The 21743-nt window shown below is 41.1% G+C and overlaps 1 protein-coding gene across 21 annotated transcripts in view; it reads left to right on the top strand.

The window, feature by feature from the left end:
* The window catches only part of ADGRL3 (adhesion G protein-coupled receptor L3), a 522648-nt gene that overhangs the window by 355996 nt on the left and 144909 nt on the right, over window positions 1-21743 (top strand). For 20 of the 21 annotated variants that reach the window (XR_009747735.1, XR_009747736.1, XM_061479312.1 and 17 more), the window contains one exon: window positions 7914-7994. The exons of the other annotated variant lie outside the window; for it this stretch is intronic. Coding sequence is in view for 18 of the 20 variants with exons in the window: in XM_061479312.1 (XP_061335296.1) it covers window positions 7914-7994 (81 nt within the window). In the remaining 2 variants the exon portion in view is untranslated. The remainder of the gene's footprint in view (window positions 1-7913; window positions 7995-21743) is intronic. 21 annotated transcript variants of the gene reach the window in all.

Here is a 21743-nt window from a genome sequence, read left to right as displayed (position 1 = left end):
CTTTGAGAGGTGGCCAAGAAAACCTCCGTGGTTTACTGTATTCACCGTTGCTAAACTCACTCTGGGTGGTTTGTGGCTACCAATAATTGTCATCTGCTGCGGGGCTCTGAGGACAGCATTGCTCTGAATACCCGTCTCATCTGCACCAAAATTGCTATCCTCCTCCCCGCTGTTTTCCAGCGCAGGTGACTGGTAAATTGTATTTCATAGCACAGCAAGCACATCTGGGAGGGTGAGAATAATACGATGTGTCATGTTTCTTTAGCCTGCCAGGCAGGTTTTCAGGGAGCAAAGCTCAAAAAATGTGCAGCCCTGCAGGTCAGCACCCTGCCTTAGGCACAGGGGAAAGCCAGACCTGGGTATGGCCTCACTGTATGTGCTGGCATGTGGGGGAAAGATAGGAGGTCTTTAACATTATTTAATTATAATGGCATGTGTGAAATATTTCCTGGGTTTTTTTTCCTCTTTCTTATTCCTCCTCAGCCCTAATACCAGGCTCTCGTACCGCAGGGTAAATTCTGAGCCGTGTGCTGGAGGATGCAGAGCATTGCTGGAGCCAAGGTGCTGCTAAATCAAATGTTTTAAGTCCTTAACAGAGGGGTGAGGTTCAGCCAAACACAAAACACAAATTACAATGTTTGCACAGCAAAACGAGGAATCTCTGTGTGACTTGAAGAAGCTTCTTCACCCCTGACTTCAGCTGGGATGTGAGTTTCTGAGTCCTGAATGCTCCTTTGAAAATATGCAGCTGCCACTAATGAAAAGCCTCCGATTGCTTCAGCTGCTGTAGTACTCAGGCAGTTTTTAACCCGTTCCTTTGACATTATTTTTGTCCTTATTTTTGCCTGTACTTGAAACCTATCTTAGGCCTTCCCAGGTAATGGCTGTCACATAAGGAACAGTTTGGTCATCGAAAAGGCCATTTTGATTTCCTTCCTCTCGCAGTTAAGGCTGTTGTTTGTTGTGATAGAGTCAAAGCAGGAATAGTACGTCCTTGAAAAAGACTGGTTCATTTTATCACGCTTTCTGCTCACACAAGCATGCTGCCAGTTGCTGCTTTTGGATTTGCATTTACTTTAAAACACGAGATGCATGTGTGACAAGGATTTAGCCAAACATCTCTTCAGCTCACCCCTCTCCCTGCATCCTTTAATGAGTTTTCTGCCAAGAGCAGTCCTGAATCTTCCACACTCTGACTTTAAATTACACCTGTAAGATGGCATGCATGAGCACACACTATGGGCATTTGAAAGACCTGCTATTATTTACATTTTATGACAGCTTCAAAAGCAGTGTATAGCTAAACAATGTATAGAGTTCCAATATTACAACTTTACCGCTGTCAAGAATAGTATGGGAGAAGAAACATTTGCTTGTTATGATGGCTTTGCTCAGAACTGTAGTCTCTCTGTCAATGCCCATTGAGGCTGCTGGTTTCTGTGACCTCCATTTTCAGAAGGCAGCCATGACCAGGAGCCAGCAGTCCCTCCATGCTCAGTCATGCTTGCAGTACCCTATATTTCCTTCTTTAGTTACTTTAAGCTTGCAATGTTTTCTGGTATGAAATACAGGTGGCAAAATGACAAGAAAGCAGTGATAATGTAGTCAGAGAGTGCCCTTTGTGAAAGAGGGTTTTCTTGTATTCAGAGGCATGCACAGATTCAAGGGAAGGACATCAAAATAACCTTGGGAGGGAGAGAAGGAGAGGGAGTGGGAGAGTTGCTGCTACCTGAAGGAGTTAAAAGGGCAATGAAAGATGAAAGAGAGATGCACAAAAGAAAGAGAGGTACTCCATAAAAGTCCATGAATAAATGAAGTGGTGGACAGAATCAGTGCTAACTCTAACATGTCTGAGGTAGGGAATGGCTTTATAAAAGCTTTATTTAAAAAATAAAAAAAAGCTTTTAATGCAAAATGGAAAAGGGTGGGCAGTGATGAAATTATGTTTGTAAAGGTAGTCACTGGTGAAAGGCAGAAAAAAAGCCTGCCAGAAGAAGTCTGAATAAATGCCGACTAATAGGTCTGAATTAAATTTGTTTAATGGCATGTCAAAAGAATTTGTTAGGAAACCTACCAGCTTTTTAATTTCTCTTTCCATATGTTTTTATATATCCCTACATATTATGGAGTTCAAAAAGACTCGTGAGTGGAGAAAAAAGGACAAGAAAAATGTGCTAACTTTGGAAATTGAAAAGGATGAGAGTAATGATCCTGGAAATTGCAATCCAACAAAGTGGAATGTAGTCTTCAGTTAGATAATAAATTAGATTTTTTTTTGCAAATATCCTGTTAACAGAGGATTACAGAAATGTGGCCACAAAGTAGTGTTGTTTTACATATCAGATCATCACAAACCGGACTGCTTTTAAAATGATTTTTTCAGTTACATGGGATAAAAGGCCACAGCATTCAATTTATATTTGATCTGTAAAGATATTGGTAAAATACGTATGTTCCCCAGAACTTTTCCTTGGAATATATATTCAGCGTACCTCATGTGTGCCCATCCCATTGTTATAGAGAAAAACAAAGATATGTTGAGAACTGAAATCAAAGTCTCGGAAATTGATGTGCGGTGTCACGGTTATTAACTCATTAGTGATCCAAGCGTGTGGGCAAACAGAATGTGGGATTGAGTCTGTGGAGGTGGCTGTATTCGGAGGTGCTGATAAAGGTCAGTGAATGGTCAGAGGTACCAGCACAAAATGAAATTAAATTACCTGCATGAAATGCTAGCTAGACCGTCTAAGAAGGAGCTTTAGAACTGGTGAGCCCATGGAAGACAAAAACATACCAAAAGAGGCTGGAAAATGAGTGGAAAACTGAGTAAGAGATGCAGTATAATGTGGCAGAAAAAAATGTGTTGCAGTGATCATCGCCACGTGAGGACAGTAAAGAAAGGAGACTCTCACCACTCGAGGCAAAGAGTTTAAAGCATGTTTGTTTCAAAATGTATCTCCTGGTGGTTTCTCAGGGGGGTCTGGCACAGGGGAGAACTGCAATTTAGGTGCACAACTGTCCATGCCCACCACAGTACCCTCGACAATGAACAAAGGAGCAGTGGGGGAAAGAAAGGACCAACTGTTCTGGTGGCTTTAGGTATTTTGGTGGCATTGTCAGCACCAGAGCTTTAGAAGACAGTTCACAAGATGTTGAGGAGGTCTCTCATCAAATGTTTAAAAAAGGCTTATTTTTTGCCTACAAGATGTTAGTGTCTTTTTTGCTGTGGGTGTCCAATCTATTCAGGTTTTCTCTGTAATGCACAGTAAAATCTCAGGGAGAAAATGAGCAAGGGTCAGGCAGAAAGATTTCTCACGTGCATACATGAAGATAGAAGTTGTGCTTTAGGAAAGACAAATGTCATGGACACTGGAAACTCAGCATCGGTTCAAGAGGGAGGTTTCCCCAGTTAGATGCTACTAACAGTGTGTATGTTTCTGGAAAGAATCAGGGGGAAGTGCTTTTAATAGATGAACAGATGAGACTGCTTTGTTGCTAATTTCCTTGGTTAGTCCATGTATTCACTTTTTTTTTTTTTTTTCCTGCAGTTTTATATCATGGCATCTATAGATGGCTAAATCACTTAGGGGCAATTTTTTGAAGATGTGTGGTTGCTTATTTTCTATCTATGAGCATCCAGATCCCTTTAAAAAAATCCCTTAGGCCAAGCTATTATGTTTCCTTCAATCTTCACAAAACATTATCTTTGTTCTTCTAAGTTATTAGCTTTTAAAAGTGCATTGTATCTCTCATGTCAGGCTTGAAATTAATGGCCAGCCAGGCACTTTTTCTAATCCGCAAACATCCTTACCCAAGGAAGAGCATGTTACCAAGTAGTCTTTCAAGGTCATACCTATTGTTCAAAAAACTGCTACTACCAAACATGATTCTTTTCACGTTGCTGCAGTATGTGCATATTGCCTGACTACTATGGATGTTTTACACTGTCCTTGTTGAGAGAGGTGATATGAGCAGAAGATGGGCAGTTTGTGGCTAACCACTTCATATTTGTTGTTTGCCCTGTCTCACCCGAGTTGGTTTTGACATTTATGTAGTGTTGGCCAGATCTGAATCTTTTTGGTATGATACAAAAAAAGCAGACAAGAACTGACCCACGATTGTCTTCCACTATTAGTCCTTGTTGCCTCTGGCCCTCTCTGCACTACTCCTGACAATCACAGGGGGCCATGGCCATGTCAGTGGGCATTGGCCATGTTGATGGCCAGACCTTGCCAGCAAGAACAGTAAGGGAAACAGCCCAACCTTAGCAATTAGATATGAAACTGGCAACTTTATCACACATTACTTTGATGATTACGTTCATTGCTCTTTTACTTTTTTACCTGAGAGCCGGCCGCAGAAACACCAGATGGCTACAGTCAGGGTGGGATTTGGAGAAGCCTGTGCAAGCTGTTATGAGACAAGGCATGCTCAACTTCCCATTAGCAACAGAGACATCTTGACCTTTGGTATTTTGTCAGAAGATGTTTTTGTTTATTTTTTTAATAACTAAATCTGAGCCACTTATTTAAAGAGATGCAGTTATTTTTGGAGTGTCCTGCAAAATTATGAAAGGACCTGACACCAGCCGTTTCCTCTTCTATACGCACTTATACCTGGCCAGCATTGCTTAGTGTGTGGGCAGCTCTTCAGGTTGAAGAGCAGTCAGTCAAATAGGCTAATGGATATATAGATGTGCGGGTAGAAATGAAAGCCTGGCAGCTGGAGAGAGGGTCACTCAGGCAAGGGAGGCCATGCCCCACCTTCCAGTGCTGCACCATTGACAGCTCAGACCCAGCATGCAGAAAAAGCAGCTGAAGGACAGGACAGTTTGGAAAGGGAGATGTTGAGTGTTTCTACCATCTTTTTTTCTTTAAGGCTTTCACATTCCTATTTTCAAGTGTTTTTCTACAGTTGCTGGAACTGGAGAGGGTGACATTGGAGTCACTCATTCCTAGACCTGGGGCTTGCAGTAAGCAAAATGGCGAAACTGCAAGAGACTGGGAGTTGGCATTACTTGGCAAAACTTCTTCTGTCAGTCTTTGTGACCAGCTTGAGTTGCACCAGTGATTATCAGCCTCAAAATCTAGCATAGGTCCCTTTGGTAAAATTTTTTGTTTTTTAATGGAGTCAGTGGCAAAACTTGTAATACCATTAAAATCAGAAGGACCAGTGCTCTGATCTTAAAGTTTGGCCTCCTGACTTGGAGTTTTCTTTGTGTGCTTGTGTATCAGTCCCACTGCTAGGTCTTGCTTCAAGCACAGCACCCCCCTTGCTTCTCTTCCCTCAACCCTCTCAGGTGTCAGCGTTGCCAGTAATAATAAAACCAAAGAAATAATGTGATTCTGTTGATTAACAAGAAGGCTTACAAGGTATCTTGATCCTGAATGTATAACTGGGGCCATGAGAGCCTTTGTTCCTTGTACAGTAAGACTGTGATGAGTCTGAAGAGCAACTAAGCTGGCATTCATGCCCAGAAAATGAAACACAGCAGTTGTTTGCATTGCTTTATTATAGACAAAATACTAAACCCAAAATCTGATTGATTAGCATTGTGAGAAGTGTACAGTCTAACCAAAGTCAAGTTTAATATTCTCTTGGAAGTAATGTGTTTTACATCAGCAGCAAGTGGATAAAAGCTTTCTGCAACTTGTTTCGTTTATCAGAAGAGAGCATTTGATGCTCCTGCTTTCTCCATATTAGGTAAAAGCTTTAATAAAACATTCATAAATTTCCATAGTTATTACTGAATGTCTAGAGAAACTCATAGATGTTTTGTAGTCTTATATACTGTGTATGTATATTCTTTACTCCAGCCTAACCCAATTCCTTTTTGTATTTGAGATCACTTGGTCCCATGAAGACAAGGTGATAAAAACCAAATAAACAAAAGAGCCTAAAAATCCCAAACCAAACCCGTTTGCTAGCAATGGGCCCATAGAGAAAAAGAGGCTGTTTAAGCTGTATTAGACAAAGCATTGCCAGCAGGTCGAGTGAGGTAATCCTGCCCCTCTGCTCAGCACTGATGAGACATATCTGGGTGCTGGGTCCAGTGCTGGGCTACCCAGTACAAGAGAGATAGGGGCTTACTGGAGCAAATCTAGCAAAAGGCCACAATGATGAATAAGGAATTGATGCACCTTTATGTGGGGAGAGGCTGAGAGAGCTGGGACTGTCCAGCCAGGACCAGATGTGGTCCAGGGGATCTTACTGATATATGTAAGTACCTGATGTGGGGGGAAATAAAGAAGATGGAGCCAGCCTCTTCTGAGAGGCAGCCACTGACAGTACAAGAGGAACAATTTGAAATACAGGAAATCGTACTTAAATGTAAGAAAAAGTTGTTTATTTGTTTGTTTGTTTCCTGTGAGAGTGGCCAAGCACCAGTACAGGCTGCCAAGAGAGGTTGTAGAGTCTGTATGCATGTTGATACTAAAAATCAGCCTGGACATGTGCCATAGGCTCTTGTTGCCCTTGGGCTGGACTGGGTGATTACCAAAGTTCCATGCAAACCTCAGCTATTTTGCAGTTCAGTAGTATTTTTGATACAGCCTGTCTTATGGTTATAAGGCACTGATCCTGCACATTGAGCAGCTTAAAGTGAGAGCAGGCCATCTGTCTGTTTCTACTGCAGAACTGGGCAGCTATTAAATGATGACCTGTGCTCACTAATGACATCAGATGGATTTTTAACATGTAAAAGAGAAGGAGAATGCACTGTAACTCACTATTAGCTATGGGTTCGCCTGAAGCCGATTTCCCATGTTAAAGCACTTAAAAGCAAATACAGAATTTATGATGTGTTGGTAGATTTTAAATTTGAATAGCGTCCAGTTGTTGTAATGGCTAATAATGTAAATTATCTGAGTCAGCCTCAGAGTAAAGCAGTAATTATATCCTGCCTAGACACACTTTTTTTTTTTCCCCCTTTTCCATTAATATTTCATCCCCCTGAAGAGATGTTTTCAATGTATTATGTGCACCAGCATACTGCACTTGTGGTATTCCTGGGCGTCATTTACAAAGAAGCCCGAAGACTGTACCGCTGCTGTGCTGCCTTGACGCTAGCTTCGAAATTGCTTGGAGCAACAACAGCAAGTGTCAACAGGGAGCCGTATTAATTATTTGGAATGTGTCTCGTAAGAGGAATCAACTGTTTTTATTGCAGCACGAATATTACTTGAAATGGGAAGGTTACTCTAACTGTTATCGTAATCTATGTGTCATTAACTTTCTGTGTTTAGAAAAAGAGATTAACAACCCTGTAAATTGTTACAGTAAATAGATGAATTATAACAACATTTTATTGTAAAGAAAAAGTTTATTTATAAGTTTATATTTAGAAGTTTCTTAATATAGTTACCTCTAAATTACTGGAGAAGAATTAAGTCCTTAGCAACTGGGAAACTGCATGGTGGTTTTGGGAACCAAAAAGCTTCCACCCAGGTGAAAGCAATGCAAGCTCTGAAACTGATATCTGTGTCTTCTGCAGGTGGGAAAAAAAAAAGCATTTGTACTTCATACCATGCTTCCTTCAAAAATTGCTGTGACACAGAAATGCTTCCCTCTTAGAGTGAGATTAACAGATTGAATGTCCTTGTGTGAAATTGGTTGTCTTCTGTAGCATATGGCCTTTTGAGAGAACATCATGCAAAATATATGTGGTAGTTGTAAAGGAGGTATAACTAAAGGTCAGCATAGTACCCATGTCTTCATGGAAATAACAAAAGAAAGGGGAGTGTTTTCAGCCTTTCATCAGGGATCTCCAAAATGGAAGCTCATTGTGAAAAGTACACAACCAAACAAAATACTTGCAAATCTGTTTTGAATCCAATGCCATTGAAATCCTTTATGTTTCATTATAGCCCTGATAGATAGGAAACAGTGAAACTAAAACACTTATTTGTCCACAGGGCAGGCTCACCATGGGCAGGTCTCCTACATTGCCCCACCGATCCACCTCGATTCGGATCTGGAGAGGCCGCCATCCAAGGGTGAGTCGGTGACACAGTCTCCATGCACATGCATTGCAAAAACCTGCCATAAGCATGAGTGTACCTCACTTTTCCATAGAGCCTCCATGGTAAAGTTATCACCCTCCATCCAGGGACACTCTTAGGAGCAAATTAATTCCTGCAAGAGGACTGTATGAGAGATGACTATGTCTCATGTGCCCCATTACATAGCTTTGAACATATCAGCTTGTTCACAAGCTATTTTGCTGTTCCCATTGCTTCTGGAGGGACAGGTATAGGTATACCTTTGGACCTGCCCTCTGCCTTCCTCTTTTCCTTCCTAATGACAGTGCACAGGCACAGGGGACTGGTGGCAGGAGAGCTAAAAAAAACCAAACCAAACCAACCAAGCAAACAAACGAAAAACAACAAACACCAGTGATGCACAGTACAGTTGCTCACCCACCCACTAACTGATACTCAGATGCCCCGAATAGCGATCAGTCCCTTCCAGGTAACTCCACCCAGTTTATATACGTGACGTGCTGTGGTATGGAATACTCCTTTGGCTGGTTTGGGTCAGGTGTCCTGTGTCTGCTCCCTCCTGGGTTCTTGTGCCCCTCCTCACTGGCAGAGTGTGGGAAACTGAAAGGTGTTTCATCAGGGTAAGTGCTATGGAGCAATAGCTAAAACATCAGTGTGTTATCAGCATTGTTCTCAGACTAAAGCCAAAAACCATCACTGCACCAGCTACTAGGAAGAAAATTAACTCTGTCCCAGCTGAAACCAGGACATCTTTGCAGTGATTATTGTCATTCTGCCCTAACACTATAGGGCTGCAAGTATGTTTTTGTGTGCACGTTTCTCTAAGTGTTCATGATCAAAAATACAGCATGTTAATGCAAGATTAATCAGGATAGGCACTGAAGAAAGCTGTTTTCCAAATCTCACTTCTTTATCCGTTTTTTACATTCTGGGAGACAAAAACCTTTGTGTTGGTGAATTGCAGCTGCAACTGTAAACCCTGCTCCTCCAAATAGCCCAAGGGCTTTGTGGGCTAATTGAAGCATAAAGTTAATGTTTCTGGTATGAAAGACTCCCTTAGTTCTGAGTGAGCTTTTCCACCAGCATCCATGTGGATGCTCTAGATCTGTACCTTGATTGAGTAAACATTTACTGGGCTTTTTCCCTTTGTAAGTGTGAATGTGCTTTCTTAGCTGATGCAGTAACAAAACCTAAGGAACTGACTCTTGTACAGAAGAAGCCTCAGCACTATTATTCCTTGGAGATTCCCCTTGCACCTCTGCAAGGTGGAACCAGGTGTTGGGTGGTGGAGATTCAGTGTGAGAATGCTGGATTAACAGTCCTCTCTCCAAATCTGGTCTTCTTGTGAGTCATGCTGGTCACAAACAATCTCCTGGCAGTCCACAACCTCCATTCAGATTCTTCTAGACCACTTGATAACTTCCAGTTCTGTAGTAGAGTTTGCTACCTTGCTTTTTTAGCAGAACACTCCATTAAGGCATAGACAGTTATGACTTCCAGGACCTTCTTGCTCAAGTCTGTCTTTGATGTTGGATGTGATGATTCAGAGCTTATTTAGAATAGGCAAATCTTTGCTGTGGGATCTGGAGCCAGCCAATGGACGACTCAAGGATGGTGGAACTGCAGCAGCCAAGAAAGCTGTGCTTTGCTGTCTCCAAGATAAAAGAGCCATTGTATGAGTGCATAGCTACCTCTGCAAGATGAATGGTGCTGACACCAGAAGTAGGGCAAAGTGGGTCAGGCAGAACAGTTGCAGCATGTACAGAGAAGGTAAAATGGAATTTATCCGATGTAAACTGCTACATTAACTGCTTCCACCAGGGCCTTCACCTCCCCATGAGGATTCTTAAAGAAAGGGCTGCTCAGAGTGGAAGGGTTGATATTACTGCTGCTACGTGCTGGTAAAAGGACTCGGATCCTGTTGTGTAACTTAATAGGGGAAGTCCAGGGAGGCAGTCAGCTCTGAAGGCATCAATCTATCAGGTGGTGACTAGGGGGTGTTAAAAATGTATTAATCGTTACTGTCTTCTGGGGAAAGAGCAAGCGTTTCCTCTAGCCCTAAGAGCTGGCACGTGTAGCAATACTTCTGCATCTGCTGCCTCATTTCCAACCTCAGTGCCTAAAATCCATTGGAATGTTGTAATAATTATGGGTGTTTTCTTTTTCTTTCCTAAGTCTGTGAGGGTGATGAAGGGTTTGTCTGAATTTTCTGACACCTTACGACATGCTCAGGTCATGTTCAGAGCTTCATTCCAAAACCGCAAGAGCTGTTTTAAGCAAAGGAGGGAAAACCATCTCTGTCCTGAAGCTCTCGTTGATTCTTCACATTTCCAACAGCTGGAACTCTAAAAAAAGAGCAGCATTATGACAGTCATCATGCATCACTAATGCTTTTGGCTGTTGCTTTGATGCTCTTCATTTCCCTTCTGCATCGCCCCTTACACAGAGATGAGCACCAGATGCAGGTCAATGTTGCAGTTGGAGTGGCAAAAAAAAAGAAGCCACCATATAATTTTAATTGTAGTAAATGGAAATAGAGCCAGGGTAGGATTCACAGTCCTCTCTCCAAATCTGGTCTTGTCGTGAACTGAGTTGGTCACATACAATCTCCTGGCAGTCCACGACTTCCATTCACCTTCATTCTAAACCACTTGAAAACCTGAGATATAAAAGGGGTAAGGATATGAAAGCATCTTTCCTTCCCGGCTTATCAAAAAACGATAGAGCTTTAGTGCTCCTGTGGGTCTGTGCAGTTGCAATGCTCAGCTGGCAGATTTACTTGTAACTGCCTCTTCCTTCTCCTTTTTAAAAATTTTATCACTGGTGACATTTACACACATCGTTTATGCATGCAGGGCATTTTTACCTGCTTTTCAGAGCCCTGATGCTGGTAGTGAAGAGAGTATAAACCTCAGTAGTTTGCTAGTACATTAGTGTCATCGTGCATTACGGGGTAATTACTCTGAACCACTGCTCTGTACAGTAATGCAGTAATGACACTGTAAATCACTTGATAGAAATGAGGCCCTGAATCAGCATTTTTTATCAAGACTCTTCTTATTCCCTAGTCCCTTTTTAATTTGAGGGTGTTTTAAAATTAGTTCCATATATGAAGCACTGTTAACCATTATTTTTACACCTCCTCTCAGTCTAACAATCTGGATGTGATTACATGATTTTTATGCAACTGTTTACACCATCTGCATGCAAAATAATTGCAGGGGTAGCTGAGACCTCAAGTGGTGATCTCATAGACTGAAGATTAAACCTGTGTTTAAAAATGGACCAGTGGTTACTGACAATAGCAAGGAGTTTTATAGAAGAGGGAAATGCTGATACTCTTGCTTAGAAAGGGATTTTATGGAATTATCATGCATAGCAATAAATTAAATTTAGCGTTTGGACTCTAATTCTGCCAGGTACTAAAGCACAGCAAATAAGTGAATTAAACTCATTGAATCCACACACTAACGCTATTTATAAAGCTTTATAGAATCAGATTTCAGTATATATGTGGAATCATATTGAACATGAAATATATACCTAGTGTTTAGACAGTCTGAGGAGCTCTCCTCTCATGTTGAGCTAGCTATTTGCAAAGGTTTCCTTCAAAGTTGAAGCTCAAGGAGTAGTTGTCTTGGAGATTGATATGCTTGAAGTCAGTACATTTCCAAAACATGAATTGGCAAGCAAAGCCATGTATTGTTCCCCAGTTCTGGAAATAAATAGTAAAGGAGGGGTGGAAGGTTCTTACCCTTATGTGCAAATTTCTGTAAACAGGGGGTTATTTTGGCCCCAGTTAAGGCACTGTGGAGTTTTTTCTCCTGTTAATCACAGCTGTGAGCTTCAGTTTCCATAGACACAGAATCTCTCCCTACCCCTTGGGCAGCATGTCAGGGAGAGAGACAGAGGTCTTTATGGATTTCCCCCCCTTTCTTCTCCAGCTCAGTGGTATGTTCCTTTGTGTTTTCAGTCAAAAGCTAGATCCATTCTGCAATTTTTCTCTCTCCTTGCATTTGCAACATCTGAAGGAGAACTGTTTCTGGATGTTAGAAAGACTGTGAAATCTTATTACCAGAAATAGAGCAGGGGTTTGGATGCACACATTCTGGGTCTTCTTATTTTTTTCTTCCTCCCGGAGGTCCCAGAGAGGGTTGATGGCTTTGCAGATGATGATGTGGGAGGATCTGACAGCTGGTCTCATTACACAGGCCCAGTCCTCCTTCCCAGGTCCAGAGAAAGGACAGCGCTGGGCAATGAGGCCCAATGGCACTCCTTGCCTTAATTCAAGCTGACACACAGGGACACGCACCCCATGCTTGCCAGGCCCTAAGACTCCAGCTCTCTTGTCTCTCCTTCGCCCCGATGCTACAAGAGAGGTGCGTGCTGTTGAGGAGCTCCTGCTCTGGACTGATGCTGACTAGGAACCTCCTCTTTCCAGGCTTTTTCATTTTCTGCTTTAGTACCCCTGGGAAAGCCATTCCCTCAGCTCAAGACTCCTTTAGAGTGTCCTTTTGCTTCTCTCTGAGGTCCTGCTTTTATTCATCCTGCTGCTTCCTTTTAATGTTAGTTACATCTATATATTTCCAGCTTCTTACGGCAATATTATTGTCTCTGGACAAGAGAGTCCAGAGGAGTGGCCAATTCAGTGCCTTTGAACCAAGAGAGGACCATGCACCAGAGGTCTGTTGGGGTCCCCCATGCTCAGGAACCCTTATTCCGTTTTTCTCTGTGCAATGTTGGGGTACTGTGTAGTGTTTCTCTCTTCCTTCGTAGTGTACAGGGTTTTCTTCTGTGCTTTTGCTCAGCCTTTTCTCCAAGTATGACTGCTTTCAGGGACTCCTCTTCATGACTGCCCACCAGAGGATTTCACTCCTTCTGCCATGAGGTGTGAGTGCTCATTGCAGCAAGCCAGCAACACACACACACCATTTTCTCATCCCACATGGCAAGCACAGTATATGAGGCACACAGGTAAATGATGTTGCGCCAGTTGGGTGAAAGATAACTATTCAACATACATGCACAGTCAATAGAAAGGTTGGCCAATGACTACAAGTTTCATGTGCACTGTGAATTTTCAGCTGTCGTGTTTTGAAGAAATCTGTACAGATTTCTTTGTTGGGTCGCTCTGCTGTTTTGTTTTTTTTTCATTTGAACTCTGCTTTCTGTTATGATGGGCAGATTCATCTCAAGCCCTTAGTTTCCAGGCCTGAGATGAGTCTTCCAACAGCTCAGTGTAGTGACAGGGTGAGTTTTGAGCAGTGTGGTAGATGTGGATGCAGGAATATATTGCTATCTATGGAGCTTGTTTGGGTTGTAAAGACGGTGGAGGGGTGAACTCTGATATAAACATGTGACGCAGCAGCTTTGAACATTGGCCACGCTCTGTATTTATTAATTTCTCATTAGGTATTATGGGCGGTGATAACTAGTATCGTAATTGAAGTAGCCAGAGCTCCTACAAATCTTGCAGCCAGACTGCAGTCCACCTGTTTGCTGGTTATCATCAGCAAGGTACCATTTTGCATCCTGTAGCTACGCATAGGCAGAAAGAGTTAATTGCATGCCATTTGCTGTTTTCCTTTTTTACTATGGTGTTGAACTGTTGCTCTTATTTCTTTGGAATGTGTGTTTTTGTTGCAGAGGGGCACCTTGGGGCATTGCTGTTTATTTATAAGATAACAGTGCTTGCGCTAGCAGAAAGCTGGAGCTAACAGTCTTTCAAAAAGGAGTGCTAATCCTGTATGCTGGTGGGAACTGTTCAAAGTATTTAAACTTGGAAATATTTAAGGATTTGGGGAGAAGGGCATGACACAACACAGTCTGAGCATTGTTTAACACCTTTCCTATTATTCCTAATCATCTAAAACCAAGCCAAACCACTTTTTAGCTGGCTTTTTTTAACAGCTAGCTGGTGCCTTGTAAAGGAGTTTTGCTGTGGGAGATTGTCTTGAACTGATTTAAAGATACCTTGAAATGTTATTCTTTGTAGTCTGTCTGAAGCAGTCATACAACTTGATAAGCTCAAAATGGACGTAAACATCCACCTAGGAGATTCTTTTGACAGTGGGTTTCATTTTCCACTGCGCTGGCTTGTACCACTTGCCATCAGTGGTGGAAGTTTTCACCCACCTGACAGTGACAACAGCTGGAAAGCAGAGTCAGCTGTGGTGGGAGCACCCTCAAGCATCACTAATCTAAATTGAATGTCCTATTACCAGCTTGAAAAAAAGCTGCTGAACCAATTCAATGTGGAAAAAAGAGCACAGTGCCTAATACAGCATGAGACCCTTCTCAAACTCATTTTTTTTCCCTCTTTTCTGCCAGACTAATTTTTGGCTACACTTCTTTTCCTGAAATATTTATAGGGCAAATAACTGTTTTAAATGAGCAGATGGGGGAGACATAAGACAAGCTGTTAAATTAATAAACATGTGTGGTGCTTTATCAGTAAGGGAGCCCATTTTGGCATTTCTTCTGGATGATTTGTATGGCCTATCACCATTGCACCTGGTGCAGGGACAAGAAATGGGCACTTAATAACCAAACAATGTGCAAACTCCTTCCATTATAACTTCATTATGTCAGATATAATCGTCTATAACTAGATGTCAAATACATAATTTATGTCCAGCTCCCCTGTGGAATAGTGGCCATATGAATGAATGGCCCCATTAATGGGAAGAAGCTTTTACTGTAACTTTTCCCCCTCCTGGTACATGGCCCATTTTGTCATCTGTTGTTAATTCTGGATCATTTCAGGGCTGCAGAAAAATGCCTGTTATATTTATATTTGTGTAATGGGAGAAGATGGCAAATAAATCATAGGAGAGATCAAATTTCAGGTCTACTGCTTTCCTAAGATATATTCTGGTTTAAAAGTTAATAGGATTGGTCTGCAGTGTTTTGATTGAGAGGCATAACCGGTCTTAATTTTACCTGTTAGAGACATTAAAAAGGCTTACTATGTGAGGTAACACTTCCTATGAGAGCCCTCTGCCACAGTTGAAGAGCTTAGCCCTTGGAAAGTCTTTATCTGCCACTGCAGCCATGCTGCTTGCATCCTTTACTGTATGTTGCATCTTTTCTTGTGTTATGTCCTATGGTGCCAATTTATAGAAGTGCTCCATGATATATGTGATGAAGTGTGTCATCATCACCTGAAAGGATGGAGGATAGGACAATGGTGTTTTTCTAGAGGAGTCCTTTGGAAACGTGTGTGTTAGAGCAGGACATAGGATCCCAGTTGTTCTATGCAGAGTCTGTGGGGATTCACAAATGCAATAAGGACAAATTCAAAAGATCAGGTTGTTGTGGGTCTGTTTAAAAGATACATTTTATACATTTTTATTATTTAATTTTTTTTTTTTAATATATGGCCTTCTTTTGGGTTTAAAACCTGGTAGAGAAGTGGATGTTCTAAATTTGGGAAGACGATTTATTTGTAATGCCGCTAGGAAGCCACCTCTGATATTGCACTATTGGTATATTATTGGTATATTGTTACTTAATGAGAAAACCTATTTTATTTTATTGTAACTACAGGGGTAATATTTGTTTTATTCTTCCATAGGTATAAATCTGGATGAAAAATTATCCAGCTGATACCATTTATAGTGTTTCTTATGCCAGTACCAATTTGTTTTAAGGCTAGAGAATGAATGGTATGTTTGCCCAACAAAATATTTAAGTTTAATAGACTTTTGACTTGGCTTTCTAAGTGGCATGTATGCTAAAGTATTTGCAGTGGTGGAATATCATGTTACATCTATAGCATCTTCTTCTTGAAAAAATTGTTGTAATTCTTTAATTCTTTTCATACTTGTTATTTTTTACTGTGTGTATGGTGCAGATCAACATTAAGAAAGAAATGTAAGTTGTGGTTTAAGACAAGTTGGGAAAAGCAACTGATAGAGGCCTGTGCTATTCAGTGGTGTAGTTTCACTGCCTTCCAATAGAATGTAGAAATATCTTACTAGTCAATGAGTAAGCTTAGTGTGCTGTCATTGAAGTTCATCAGACTCAAGCCATGCCTCTCTAGAAAGGCAAGCAGCTCATTTCCCATACAAGCAAATAAGGTTAGGCTCAGACATACTGCTGTTGACAGCAGTGAGTAGAAGAGTTTTGTGTTCACTTGATGACTCTTCAGCTTTGCAGTGGGATTTTCTGTAGGCAGGCAGTTTTTTTGCAGCAGTTGGCTCTTGGAATCATCTTGGATTGAATCAGAAATTGCTGGAAATGGGAGATTTCCACCAGTCAGTGGTATAGTGCTTTCTAAAATGTTTGAGTTTAGAGATTGCTTTGGCTCTTGAATTTCCTTAAGGTGGACTGTTGAATTTTGGTCCTTCCCTTTGTATGTTATTACAGAGGAATTCTACTGGTGTGATATAATCCATTCAGAGGGAAATTTATGCCCATGAATTAGGTACCTCACTCTTGAAAGATGCTTTTGGAAATTCCAGCCTTAATAATGCATACCAAACACTGATTTATAGATAAATATTATGGATCCCTGTTGCTAAGATTATATCTTGGCTCCCTATAAAAGACATCATGATTTAAGTCTTTCAGCCAAGTAAATTTGGCTGGATAACTGGAATATTTGCTCTGAAGACAAGGATTGCTATCCTCTAGCTCCAAATATGTTTTTATTGCCTTCAGATTGGTTTGAAGAAGTTCATTCTCCTTGAAAACTCACAAGAAGCAGTATTTAAAAGACCTTGATTGCCTTTGAGAAGAGATATTAAGGTTGCTTAAATATAATTATACAGGTTAGCAGGTGAGCATGCATGAGGGTGCAACAGACATGGGCTGTTGGCCAGGGAGCTTTCGAGGATAGAGAGTACCAGCTGGTCTTGGGGTAAGGAGAAAACTTTGCCCTTACCCAGCTGAGGACGCTGTTCTTTTTGCAGATATGGTACACAGGAGGTGTTACAGAGGGCTCTAGATAAAGAGTTAATTTGCAGCAAGTATATTTTGGAGAAAATTGCTCGTGCTTTCTTCATTAAAGAATGACCACAATTAAGGATGCTTTCATGGCAGTCTTAGAGACTTGAGATTGTCTCTAAGTCCCTTTTTCATCTTTATTTCATTATGAGCACTGCTTTGCACAGATGTGTGTGTGTGTCCTTGTCTGTATTATGCCCAGAAATTTAGTAGTAGACATGCAACAAAATAGTGCTGTTACTGAGTAAACAATTACGTTTCATTTTCTGGAATAAAAGCGAATGTGTGTCCATAAATCTTCTTCTAAATAATCTGTGGTGGAGAGTAAAAAGAAGATGAGGATTCTAAAATCATGAAAGCCCTTCACAGCGGAATCCTGTGTGCTACTGAAGTGTAACAAGCTTATTTATATTTTATTGTGCTTCTAGATCAAGCTGCATTATGGGCTGCATTCCTCTGACACTATAGCTGTTGCTAAGGAAGAGGTACATTATGTTAATATTTTGTAATCATAACTATGTAAACTGGGTTCTGTACATTGAAGAAGTTAAGGGGCAGGGGAGTAAAGTTAATGCACCATTTTGATTAGAGTATCTGCAGATTGCCACTCATATTTAGAGGCAAAAAGCAAGCTTGAATTTGAGAAGAATTCACACAGAAAATGGGAGAAAACCAAACAAATGAAAGAATTTGTTCACTGAACTTTAAAATCGTTCAGCAGATCTGGAACCAGTGCTGCTAAGAGGGAGCCTGGAAGAAGCAAACTGAATGCTCTTACCAGACACATTCAGTGAGATATTTCTCAGCTTTCTCATGCCTTAATGTGTTTTGATAATTTAAACAGAGCATTCAGCCTTAATTCCCATTTTCTGACCATTTCCAATGCTGGTGTCTATTACGTGATTTTAGACATTCTGATTCATCCAAGCTGATTGACTAAGAGTTTATGATCAGGAAGTAGCCAGCAAAATATATAAAATAAAATGGCAACGTGCTTGGAGTTAAAGAAAAGGCCAGAGTCATGAGCAAGATACGTCCATACTGGTTATTTAAAAAAATACGCTCTACAGACTGTATTGATTAGTATTTAAAAAAAATGTTTACACAGCAAGTAAAATAAACAAAGAAGGATCTTGGCATTCCTCCTAAAGGAATGTTCTGAACTGAGTTTCCCCTTTCAAAACTGTTTTCTCATTAATACGTCTGCCAAGGCATGAAGCAGCCTTGAAGAGGGACGTCTGGATGGGTGGGAGCTCATCTCAATTCTGGCATGCCTTGCTCCTAGCTGATTTTACCAGGACGGTGTCCTCAGGAGTATCCAGGGTTATCATGGCCATGGCGCGTGAGAATAGGTAGTTTTTGCCTCCTACTACTGTGTCTCTCATTTTCAAACATGCAGTATACCAGAGCTGGTTTTGCACCTGGATTGGTACAGTAAGAATTATCCCCTCTTAATCTCAGCTTCTAAATCAGGGGGCACAGAGCAAGCTGATGTCAGTCTTGTTTGCCAGATCCCCAGCAAGCAGCATCTCTCAAGCAGAGCTGGGAAACCCATCAGGGGCTTGCCAGCATCCTAACCCTGTTACATTTTTTTTAACATCAGCTTCAGTCTCTGACCTTGCCATGATGAGCAGAGCCACCTTTTTTGCCTTCTGTCTCTTCCCTCCTCATTTTCAGTTTTGCTCAAACCTTGTACAATGGGTTCTTTGACCCTTAACAGGGCTTTAGAAAAGTTTAATACTACATTTTCCTAGACAAGACTGTAATAATTTATGTTATACCTCATTGTGAGCACCTGATCATAAAATCCATTGAGAAGCTAAGGCCTGGGAAGTGTCACTCGCTTGGGCAAATTAAATATAGTGTGAGGGAAAGGAGTAGTTGGCCCTGGGAGGGAGTGAGTACTTCATACTTGAGGTGTGTGTTGTAAAGAGAAAATGGGAAGAGTGATGGGCTACCAGGATGTGGATTGGGGATGAGGTCGATGGGAGAGGAGTACCAGAAAATAAATACAGCTTGCATGGTTTGTTCAAAGATGATGGGCATAGAGGGCATGCTGGGCAAGCCACATAGTTTAGAAGGCGGCAAAATGAGACGGAAATGATGGGAAGGGAAAAATGATGTTTTTAAGCTATGCTTTTATGTAATGTATATAGAGATTTAAAATCATTTAGCTTTGGACAGTTGAGACTTTCACTACCTCCAGGAACTATGCATGGACTAATCACATAACGTTTATATTACTAGTTTCCTACCCCAGGCACCAATTCCTACCTGCTTGCTTCTTTCCAGCTTTTGTACCAAGATGCTGCAATTTAACAGCAAAAAATCAGAGATTTCTTTCAGCATTATTAACCACTCATAACCTGCCCTTTTGGGCAGTAGCTCAGAGCTCAACCCAAATGTTGAGAACAGCCCAGTACATTCATCCATTTTTTTAATCTGTGGAAGTCTCCTCAGGCTATCCACCCAGATTTTAAGGTCCTGTTCTTTCCAGATCATCATAGCTGTACCTGCTGGCTTCCAAGGTCATAGGCAGGGATGTTCAAAGTCTTTGGCCTCTCCGTAATCTACCCATAGTTTTAAAAAGTGTGTACCCCCTTAAGTTTGTGCTTATCTTTAAAGCACATTGCTCTTCTACATTGTGTTTGGTTAAATAACTACAGCTTGGTGTAGATATTTTGCATATAAGCTGACAGGGTTGACATTGTGAGTATTTTGCAATCATTTGTTTAATTAGCTGAAGCTCTCTGGGGAGAAGTTTATGAAATGGCGTACTCCCAAAGTCTAATTTAAATCTGGTTTGCCTTTTTTTTTTTTTTTTTTTTTTTATGGAGGGCTTGTAATGCAAAGCATTAAAAAAGGTACAAGCGAGTAGAAAGCAACAAAAACCCTTCTGTAATGGGCAGTGCCACAGTAACAAACTTGCTAAAATGCAGAAAGGAAATTACATTGGTTAAAATGACCTACAAGAGGGGAAATTGGAATTAAGTCTGTGCAGCTATCTTGTCTTTTTCCCTTTTTTTTTTTTTATTATACTTCCCTTCTGTTTCCTTTTAGTTCAATGCTTAATTAAGCCTCTCCTTTGTTTGGAGGTTAATTCCTTTTCTAATCTACAGCTTTTTTTACAAAGGTGTTCATTACTGGAGAGAACAAAGGCTGCTGACTAGAGAATGACAGGTGCTGATCCTCATCTACTGAGAAGGGATTTTTTTGCTCACAGTGAAATCTCGAGGCCCTCCTTTCAGATGCAGGGCTGCTGTGTCAACTCTCCTCTGCTTTCAGTGAAATGGCTCCTTGGAGAGACCTGAAGTTTCTGCTGTAGCACTGGGACTGTGCTCACTTAATGCAATTGCTTAGAGCCATTCGTGCTCTGTAGACCCTTAAAACTCCCATCTGACTCTACACAGAGATCTGTGGTTTCTCTCTTGATACTTGCCTACCTATTGAAATCACTGAGAAATTAAAATCCTAAATATTTAATGAGGTCCGAATTGATCTTTGTGAGTCCCCATGAAGCAGTGAGCTCCTGCACACGCAGTCACAGTGTGCCCTCGTCGCTGGAGGTAGGTTCTCCTACTTGCTGGCATAGTGATTTCTCAGAGTGCCTGAAGTCTCTGACGTTTTGCTGTAGTGTCTGTAGAACATGCAGAGCACATGTTAATTGTATAGAAGTATATATATTGCAATAAACTAGGATAGCAATGTTAAATTTTGCTGCTGAGATGCAGTATTGGGGAGCAGGCAGCATTTGATGGCACAGAAGCTGGCTCAGATCAGGGTTGCCAGTCTGTCTCACTTGAATGTCATGCTTGCCCTGGCAAATGGAAGTGAACACAAGAGCAAGAACTGAAACAGCTTTTGTGGAAAACCTAAAATAATGACATAGTGAATGAATAGTTAAATGAAGACCCCCTCACTCAGCGTAATTCTGTTAGGAGCAATGGGGTGGGCCGTACCTCCAGGCATTGCTCTTCCCATGTGGTCCTTCACTGTCCTGTGGTATGGTATTAATAAAGGGTTACTCCTTCTAAACAATTGGAAATGTTGGGCATGACCTAGGAGCCATTGCTTGTCACCCAGAGGCCAGATTTTATTGTTGTTTCTTTGTTCTGGTTGTGTGGTTAGTCATTTCATGCATTCAGACCTATATCTATTTTCTGTAGAAAGGGATATTTTAACTGTGGCACTCTCTAAACTTGTGGCTGTTTCTTTCACATACTATTCTTAGAAATGGCAAATGGTCTTTTTGGGTTTGTAGAAGCTCTAGGTTTGCAGGAAAAGAGGTAGTTGTGGAACTGGTCAAATATTACTGACACAGCATAATTCATATTCACGTATTTCTGAAATCAGCAACCAATACACGTCCTATCATTTCCATGCAGAAAAGAAATGTGATTGTAATCTAAACTACTTTTGTTAGTTTTGCTCTCTGGACATCATTGTTGGTAACCTGCACAAATGGATAAAACATTTTATAGTTTTTGACTTTTTTTTTTTCCCAAGAAGAATTGGCAAGATGAGAAATAGCACAAATGGATCAAGGAGTATTGACTTTTGCAATCAGTAGCTAATGAAATTAGCATATTCCTTCTGTTCTGTTTGCACAGACGATTACAAATTACATCCAGAAAACATGCTCCCAGAGGTGTGTTTTGGGGTTTTAAAAGAACACTGGGAGGGAAAGAGCAGTTTTGGTAGGAGGCTTGCCAGACTGGTCAAGGAGGCTTTAAACTAGATGTGTTGGGGGAGGGGAGCATCATTCCATTCCAACACACCCAGTCAGTTGCCAGA

Source organism: Pezoporus flaviventris, unplaced genomic scaffold (assembly GCF_033815535.1).
Source record: "Pezoporus flaviventris isolate CSIRO_AGI_PZ_B2104156 unplaced genomic scaffold, CSIRO_AGI_Pfla_v1 ptg000002l, whole genome shotgun sequence".
Taxonomy (NCBI): domain Eukaryota; kingdom Metazoa; phylum Chordata; class Aves; order Psittaciformes; family Psittacidae; genus Pezoporus; species Pezoporus flaviventris.
This window is presented reverse-complemented; position numbering and strand designations above follow the sequence as displayed.